Source organism: Drosophila suzukii, chromosome 3 (assembly GCF_043229965.1).
Source record: "Drosophila suzukii chromosome 3, CBGP_Dsuzu_IsoJpt1.0, whole genome shotgun sequence".
Classification (NCBI taxonomy): Eukaryota; Metazoa; Arthropoda; class Insecta; order Diptera; family Drosophilidae; genus Drosophila; species Drosophila suzukii.
The window spans coordinates 68,212,035-68,221,490 of NC_092082.1; the positions used below are offsets into that span (position 1 = coordinate 68,212,035).

At 41.2% G+C, this 9,456-nt stretch overlaps 2 protein-coding genes across 2 annotated transcripts; one reads left to right on the forward strand and one right to left on the reverse strand.

Moving 5' to 3' along the window:
* Positions 1-5,856: 5,856 nt before the first annotated feature.
* Positions 5,857-6,935, forward strand: LOC108017557 (uncharacterized). The gene has a single exon (XM_017084640.4). The coding sequence runs from the start codon at positions 5,960-5,962 to the stop codon at positions 6,845-6,847; it is 888 nt and encodes a 295-aa protein (XP_016940129.4). The 5' UTR covers positions 5,857-5,959; the 3' UTR covers positions 6,848-6,935.
* Positions 6,936-6,954: 19 nt separating this feature from the next.
* Positions 6,955-9,282, reverse strand: LOC108013822 (BRCA1-associated protein). The gene is made up of 5 exons (XM_017079799.4): positions 9,094-9,282; positions 8,645-9,017; positions 8,413-8,583; positions 7,565-8,356; positions 6,955-7,504 (listed from the first exon to the last, which is right to left on the reverse strand). The coding sequence occupies exons 1-5, from the start codon at positions 9,152-9,154 to the stop codon at positions 7,210-7,212; spliced, it is 1,692 nt and encodes a 563-aa protein (XP_016935288.4). The 5' UTR covers positions 9,155-9,282; the 3' UTR covers positions 6,955-7,209.
* Positions 9,283-9,456: the final 174 nt, after the last annotated feature.

Below are 9,456 nucleotides of genomic sequence, written 5' to 3' on the forward strand. Positions count from 1 at the left end.
AGTAAACCGATATTTTTATGGAAGACAAAGGAACTTTAGAGTTTCAACCAACTCTAGACTGTGTATATAAAAATATCAGACAAAAACGAATTTCATAGCTAATTAATAAAACAATAAATTAAAAAATCCCACACAAAAACCAGTTTAAGTTGTTAACAGGTGCTTTTTGCTTTATTATATGTTCTCTCTTTATTTATTTATGTTTTTTCTTTTTCGCCTCCGACTTCGCTGAGCACAGCGTTTGAATGGAATTATAAATAGCAGCAAATTGTGTTAAACACACAAAAAGTAAAATGCTTTTAATGATCTTTTTATGCCGCAAATAAATAAGAAATAAAATCGCCTAAATGGCCGATAAAAATTGGCCAGACAAAGGGGATTGTTGGATTGTTGAATAGACACCCACAAAGAGTTAGGGAAACGACAATGAAGTTGATAGAGATATGAACTCCCTAAAAGGATTTCAGCCAATTGTCTTTTTGTCAACAAAGATCGCTGTCTTCTGCCAAAGGTTGTGCGAATATTCGGCACGATCCTTTGGCGAACAAGGATAAAGACGCCCTTGAGGAGGGCACAAGGATCGCTGGATAGCTGACAATAAACCAACAAATCATCAAAGCAGAATTGGCAAACACACCGCAGAGGACAAAGACGGGTGACAAAGGGATTGTCGATCGATAATCGATCATTTGGCAGTTGTGCAAAATGCAAAACAATGGCCACAATGCAAAAATGAGGCGAAAGGGGAATCTTTTTAGCACATACGAACCCTTTGCCTCGAGGGCTCTACAACCCAATGTTTGCCAATAATTTAATTGATAAATGATTTGATTTCTGCCAGCGATCGTCATCGATCATAGGTAGCATTCAGGCATTGAAGTCTCTCCAATCGAGCCCTGTCTACTCGCGATTAGCATATCAATGCGCATTATTATAGATGCACTAATGATCATGGGATTGTAGTTTGGTGGTTATTGTCCCGCTTCCCGATCTTCGGGGTGCCTTCTTTGGGCCTGTCTTGTCTCTGGGTGCTGAAATCATCACGATTCTCATCAGGCTTTGTTATGCTAACTATGAGAAAAAATGTGGCCGAGGATCTTCTCTGTCCTGACAGGGTCCTTGGGCCTGGGACTGTCACTTTTACTTGCAGCTTGATCGATATGATAATTAAAATGCAGTGCCCGAGGCAAGGACTCTTCCTTGAGAGAGGCATCTGTCTGAGACTTTTTTGAGTTCCTCAGCAAGGTCACTGAAAAAACTTGGGCGGATCAGGGATGCTTCTACAATCTTGATATATTGAGTTGCTTAAAAAAAGTTCCCTCTTTTATCCCAATGGGTTAGAATAGATCAGTTTAAAATTTTTAAAGGAACATTTACGCTTTTAACTACATACTTAGTTTTTATTACGATTTTTTAAGCATTTTTATCAACGTTAAATAATTTTTATTTTTTTTCTGTTTAATCATTTATGAGTCTTAGCGCTATTTGATAGTAAATAAGTGATATTAATATCATATTTATTAAAAAAATACATCTAACTATTCAAAATCTATATCTGTTTAATCATTTATAAGTCTTACCGCTATTTGATATTAAATAAGTGATTTTAATATAATATTTATTCAAAAAATACATCTAACTATCCAAAAACTTCACGTTTTTAATTCCAAACACAAAGTATTTGCTTTTGTTTGGTATTAAAACATCTCTTTTGCTTTTCTCCGAGTGCAACGCAGTCCATTTTTCCACTATTGGGAAGGGCATTATGCAAACGACTTTCATTTGAATATTGTCTATGATTTTTCAATGCCAAGAGATCATTTCGGTGCTGCAGAAAGGCGTCATCAAAGCCATCAATAGATTTATGGTTTCTAAACTCCAGACCCGAAATCAAAACACACACCCAGGCAGTTCAGCTAGGGAGGGAGAGATAGAGATAGGATCCGACCATCAGGGGTTGCACACAAAACATCCGGATCGCCGAAAGAAAAAAAACCTTTCACCCCAGAGAAGGTCCTCTTCTTTGCATAAGAAAGGGATCCTTTCTCTATCCTTACCCGTTCGCGAATGGCATTTAGTCGGTTCGGCATTCAGCAATTCTTTTGGATAAACTATTTATGAAATTATTAGACAATGCACACAATATGCGGATACACTCCACCGATTAGCCCGGGGCTCGAGAAATAAAGATCGAAGTGGAGTGGAAGGTGTGTATGTTTTTCCCATAACTTCTTGTTCCTGTGGCATTTGCATTTTGGCCTCTTTTCTCCAGCTCCTCGCCAAATATCGCTTTGTGCTCCGCGATATTGTTCGATTCTAATAAGGTGCGATATTGTGAAATTTGATGCGATTTTCGTTAGCTATTCTTATATCCATATTTGCACCCTTTGGCTGGTTTGGTATTATATTCGCACACTGGATCTGGAGGGCACACTCTGTTGAGGTATTGTTGAGGTTTCTGGGCCCGTGTTTGGATTGATTTCCCTTTATCAATTCGATTGTTATGTAATTGATACTTAAGCGAGTATTGGCATATTGGCAAAAAAGGTTTGAGGCTCTTTAATTGAACGTTTCGATTGCCAAGTTTGTGTGCAAATGTTTGAAGATATTGAAGACTTCAGAGTTTAATGAACATTTGCATTGGTTTAATACTTAATATCAGATGTCTGATGTTGATCTATGAATTTAGGGGAAATTTCTGTTGTCTATTTCTATGCCCTACTTACAAAAAACTAGTTTCACTGACGCTCCACATACTACGGATCCCTCTTATTATAGAATACCAGATGTTGGATAAGGGTTTTACATTTCGACGGGTTGTAATTCCTTAATCCCTTATACCAAATCTTTTTTTAATTTGATCTCTAAAAATTTTAACTGAAAAATAAACTAACTTTTTTTGCTATTACATGTTTTTTATTTAAAACCATTGGTAACAGGATTTATTTTTTTTTTAACTCAATCAAAAAGTTTTGTTCCCAGGATATAATTTTTATCAAAAAGGCTTATCAAACACTTAACAATGTTTACAATTACTCAGCAAAACCCCAGATTTTTTTCTTCATCCATTCAGTTACAATTTACAATTAAAATCCCCGACAACCAACACGTGTTAAGAATCGTAGAACAAATTTTATTCAAAAGACAAAAAATAAAAATTAACTGCGTAATTGAAAGAATGGAAATGGAGAACTGGATTTCTCCCTGAAATGGCGCAATAACAAAAATTTAATTAACATTTTCGCACCGCCTATCACAGAGAAAAAATCAGCTTGAAAAAAGTACCCAAAAAAAAGGATAAAAAACTACAGTAACAAGACTTCAGTTGACGATCCTTTTCATGAAATACGAAGAAAAAAACTTGTCACACGGGATTTCAATATTCAAAATAGGAAAGAAAGAAAAAAACGCGGCAAAAAAGCTGAACTCTGTCCAATTATAAACGACTTTTTTCGGTAGTCAAGCATAAAAAATTAGGGAATCCGAAAAAAAATGGGTTAAAAAACTGATGAGCCCGACAATAAGGGCTGCAAGGATGAGCATGCATCCTGATGATTTTTTTCTTGCCGTCGTTTTTGGGTGCGGACAAAAAAAATCACCCAAAAAAGTATGCAATGGGCGGCATTTGGTTACCTCATTTGAATATTTGGCGCTGGAAATTTTCTCACGATTTTTTTGTCCTCCCTGCCGGGCTACCCACAAGGCTCAAGACACACTGGGCTCAGGGTGACGATCAAGGATAAAAAGGACGATCGCACAAAGACGCAGGCGCAGACGGCAGAAGACAAGGAGTGAAAAAAATCCGGATTTTTTTGCCTCATTTCCATGCGGAAGCGTTTCCTTGCCGAACCACCAAGGGTGCGAGGACAAAAGGACGAAAGGATGCCTTAATTTATGCACAACACGTTCGCGGATCGGACGCCGCCAGTTGTCCTCAAAGGGTTGAATCCCTCTGGATCCTGTCCCGGGACATCGCTCTGCATTTGCATACGTGATCAAGGAAAAGGGTGTGTCGCAGGACAGGGTCAAACATCATTTTTCATTTATCCTCCGCAAAAAATAGAGGTAGAAAGGATAAAAAACGTTGTTCTTTCGAATAGAAAAATACGTAAATTATTTAAATTTCATTTTTTTCAAAATTTGTTGGTAATGCGCAGGATCTCTATGTCCTGCCTGCTCTAAATCGTCAGCATCCTTAAGAAACTGGGTCAGTTTTCTATGCAAATGGATTGCTTAGGGACAGGAAACCACCCTAAGATCCTTACTTCCATCCTAGCACATCCTTTTGATCAGCCTTTGAATCTGTGGTCCTTGGGTTATTTGTTTATCTATTTTACATACTCCGGCTTTGTATCCGCCCATTTGTATTGCTCCGGGCCAGATTCCAAATCAATATTTGCTCATTAGTCACATTCAATAATTTTAATTATTATAATTTGCATTCGTTCTGAATGCCAAATAGAAAATTTGATCAAGCAGCTGTATAAACTTTAAAGGATTCAGATATCGTTTGATTTATAGAAGATGTCTAAGGCAAAGTTATTATTTTAGGTATCTAACATTTAAATATATATTTCTTAATTTATTTATAACATTTTATGGTTACGTTTTGCACAACATTTAAATAATAGTCTGATGGCGGATAAAATTGTTTTCGAAATCATTTTAGGTTTAAATGTGCCAGCCATATTTATCAACTCGAAACGAAATGAACTAACCCGCCAAAAATTCCAAACTCATCGCAGAAAATTAATCAAATTATACCCTATCACAAGATAAGCGAAATAATATCCATCAAATTCTTTAAGTTGTATTCAAAGCGAAAATTATGCAAAAATTATTCAGACGCTCGAATCAAAATTTTGCAAACTCCACGTCACTTTTTTGTTTTGTTTAAAATGAGCTTTGTTTTGCGTGAAATTAATTAAGTTACTTAATTACAGGTACAAGATGGTCAAAGATCGATTTCCCCAAACCTTTCCCCCATTCTCTTTATCTGCAAACAGGTTGACTTGTGCCAAAACTCATTTTTCGAAAGCTTCACCTGCGTCCATTAGTGGGAGTTGAGTATGGAGATCACTTTCGGTATCCCACTATGCTAATACCCTAGAAAATATGTAGAAACAAGCGATATAATTATAATAGACTACAGTCTTATAAATACAATGCCATAGGGTATCAATCAAAGCATAATAGCAGACTTTTTGGCAAGATAAAATTGTGTTAGAAGAGACATAATGATTGATCGTGTGCCAATTGTAGACGAACAAAAGCCGAAACGTCTGAGGAAAGCGGGGTTTTTGGGGAGACCATTAAGAAATTTTATTTATTTTTTGCTGTCTTTGTTCGCTGCCAAATAAATTTAATTTTTATTTACGTTCTTTGATCGTTGTTGCTGTGGGTACGCAATTCAAGTGAAGATTTGGCTACTGGTCAAACCGGTTTGTATAAGATTGCTTTTTTTTTGAAGAATTTTTGTAATTCTTCTAACTGATAACTTCTATTTTGAATTGGGTAGTGGGGTGTATGAAGATGATAAGTGTTATTTTTTTGTGATTATCAGAACTCTTATGTTATTAAAGGCAGGATTGGTTTACAATGATTTAAACTGAGGAAATATATTTTTAATTCACTTGAAATTCTCTAATTTCTACAGATTCTACGTCAAATGGGTTACCAAATACCAAATTTAGATATTCTGCTAAGACTTACAAAGAACCTTTGTTGGTTACTATTGAAAAGTTTGTAAATTAACCATTTTCTAAAAACGTTAAATTATATTAATTTGAGGTAATCATCTTCAAAATGAAATCCATTTCTATCTCTAAGGATCTTTTTTAGGATCTCAGTAAGCTGATAAAAACTTCAGCAAAGGAAAGAGAAGAACAGAAGTTAAGATTCCAACAAATATACATACATTTTCTTTATTCAAGAATTATATCAATTTAACTCCTTAAACATGCTGTCCGGCTGCCCCGATGAGCTGCCCAATCCCCACAAAAACTGCCTGCACGAGATGCTGCAGGCGCTGATCTGCAACGACAACGATGTGAAGCGCTTGAACACGGAGCTGCGCAACCTCCAACTGGAGTTGCAGGCGGAGCTGGACAAGATCAACATGGCGAACCAGAAGTGCGGTCACGAGAAGCGGGGCAAGGTGGTGTGCGAGAGCATCGAGGACATGACCAAGTTCGCCCAGCGGATCAGCAGTCTGGACGAGGTGAAGACCCATTTCAGCCGGCGAAGTGAGGAGATACGGAAGCGGCGGGACAACATCATTGTTTATGCCCGCCAGTGCCTGTATGCCTACAACGAGGAGAAGTGCAAGTTCAAGTCCTTCCATGAGAACACTGTTGACTACATTAAGCGCACAGCGACCCTTTCCCAGGATGCGGAGGTGATCCGGGGCTGTGAGAAGGATATATGCGAGCTCCACAAGCGCTTCGTTCGCGAGGTGGCCAAGGTGAAGAGTTGCGAGTCGGAGCTGTTACCTTTCTTCAAGCTGCTCAAGGAATCGGATCCGAAGGCCTACTGTGAGTGCTGCTGCTTCAAGGGATATGACTGGCTTCCGAAGGGCAAGAACCTGGAGTCGGTGGATGCCATGGCCGGCGAGATCAAGGAGCAGATGGGCGATGTCCTCCGCCGGGCCTTCGCCCAGCTCCACCTTCATTCGCCACAGGACCCGCGTGCCTTCATTGCCGCCTATCTGATGAACCTGGATCGCAACGAACAAGAAATGAAGGAGAAGGTCGGTCTCTTCCAGGCAGATCCGGTGGTCAAACTGCAGGAGCTTTCGGACCCCACATTCCACTGCGAGGATACCTGTCTTCCACCTCCACCCGAATAGTGCCACAAAGGTCTCTTTTAGTTCACTTGACAAACGATTGCATTCATCTTAAAATTGTCTAAACAAGTACACAAGCTAATGTGTTAAATTAACCATAAAACCATGGATTTCTTCACAAACTTTTAATTAATTCGAAATAAAAACGCAATACATTTTAGACAATATGATTTTCAATTGGCTTAAGAGTAATAGTAAACGTACACTAGGTATATTATATCCTTGGGTTTTTGCTTCACAAAGGAAATCACATATAGAGCTGTTATTAATCTTATATATTCGGTGTGCATAGCCTTTTAAGATCGGGTAAACAATGCAGCTCGAATCAAAATACAATTGTGTGAATGGTATATGGTAGATAGGATTTACTTCTTGCGACGATTACCGCGTCTGGTATTCGGATCAGGCTCCTTTTCGCCAATACCAGTGATGGAGGCGCCTGCCAGCTCGGAGTTGGCCATCTTCTGCTGATTGTCGAGAAAGAACATTACATCGCGCAGCTGTTCCTTTAGGTCGGTGACCTCGGCGTCGTGATTGTGCTTGAACTCGTTGTACTGCTGTTCCAAGATCTTATATTTGCCGTGCCAGGAGCTCTGGTTGGTCTGCAGGGCCTTAGACAACTCACGCTCCTCGTTCAGTTGCTTCTGCACCTCCTTTAGCCTGCAAGAGTAATGGTTTTTTATTCCCTTAGTACGTTTCATTGACTTTTAGTTTACTTACTTGGCTGTGTGCGAGGCTAGCTTGCGCTCCAGGTTAACCTTCTCCTTCTGCATGGTCTGCTGGAGCTGCTGCAGTTCGGAGACCTCTGTCTTGGCCTCGCTGGCGTTCGCCTTGAAGTTCTGCCACTCCTGCTCCAGTCTCTCCATCCGCTCCTCGTAGTACTTGCGCTGTGTGTCCAGCTGAGAAGTTAGCAGATAAGTGAACTCCATCTGCATGGAGTCGATCTTCTCCTCGCGTTCGTCCTTCTCGGTTTGGGAGGCAACCAGCTTGCCGTCGGATTTGTTCTGAAACAAACGATGCACAAAGTTGTCGCCGGCATAGTCCCAAACGCTTGAGGTGCCCAACTGCATGGCGAAGGTGTGGTTGGTGGCCCTGTAATGGGCGGCAGCATGGCCTCCCTGGTAGCGTCCGCAGCCTACATGCCCGCAGATCAGACAAATCCACAGCGAGTCGGTTCCCTCGCACTCCATGCAAACGGAATCTTCAACAAGCTCGGGCGTTTGCACATGACGGCACACCGGGCAGGTGGAGTCGCCCCACTTCATCAAGCAGCTGGCGTGAAAGGCATGATTGCACAAGATGGTCAGTACTCCATCGACGCTTTCGTCCATGCGCTCCAGGCACACTGGACAGGTGGGCAGCTCGGTGTGTCCCATTGGTGGGCCTCCGTGTTCGCTCCTTTCAACAGCCGAGACCCAAACAGCGTGGCACAACGAGTCCGGTTCCAGGGAGTTGTAAGCAATGCCATTGTAGGACTTGTAGAACTCCAAAGCTGATTCATTCGAGCGGAATCTAAAAGAGGTGGGATGCTATTAGTAAAGGCAATTTTTCTCATGAATTTAACTTACTCCAGCAGCACCATAAACTGATTGGGACTGCCATCTCGGACAATCTGGACGTGCTTGATCTCCGCATGGCAGGGAGCGATAAAGTTCAGCAGATCATGGCAGTTTAGAGTGGCTGGCACAGCCAGCAGGCAGAGCTGGTTGGATGGAGCCTCCTTGATGGCCTTGCGCTCGCTTAGGAATAGGGAAATTAGTCATTGTAATAATAACATTAAAGGCTCACAAGGAAACCCACTTCTTCTTGTACAGATGGATGAGACCCTTGGTCACCTCGACGATGGGATTGCCTGAGAAGTAGCCGATCTCCTGGGGGAACTTGGACGAGGTGGCCTGTGGACCTCCCGCCTGGGTTTCATCACCGCTCCGGGGGGTGGTCTCCCGAGAACTGCCCGCCGTGGGGCTGTTGACGTGCTGCAGGGCCGCCGCCCAGTTCATCCTGCTGCCCTCCGTCTCCTGATCCTTGGGAGCACTCAACTCCCGCGTCCAACGCTGGTTGGTGTAGGTTTCGATGATGATGTCGCGCGACTGGCGAAGTCCGCGATCGCGTTCCCTTTCCTTGAGCACTCGTGGATTGGTGGGGTGTTCGGCGGACACGGCTCCCTCGGAATCTATTTAAATGTGTATAAATAAATAATGGTGAAATCGACTTTCTTTGTCTGCTGCAGTCCCACTTTCGGATTTTACCTGCACTGGGCTCCAAATCCGTTTCGATCTTGATCACACACAACGAAATGTTTTCTAGCATTACACAGGCATAATTTGGATTAGTTTTTATATCAAAAATGGGACTAACAAACTTTTAAATTGAAATTTTCAGTTTTTTTCTTGTTGTGTGGGAGATGAGTTTGTTGTTTTCCTAGGTGAACTGGTTCGCGCGGAGCGATAGACTTATGGACTATCGACCGCGGAACTAGTTGGGCTAAGCAATCGCTCATCGATAACGCTTACCAACACTGATTGTACGTACCGGGATTTAAATCCATCGAAATTCAAAAATTCAAATTATATTTCCGGTTTGGCAGGGCAACATTAAAAAACAAGAAGATT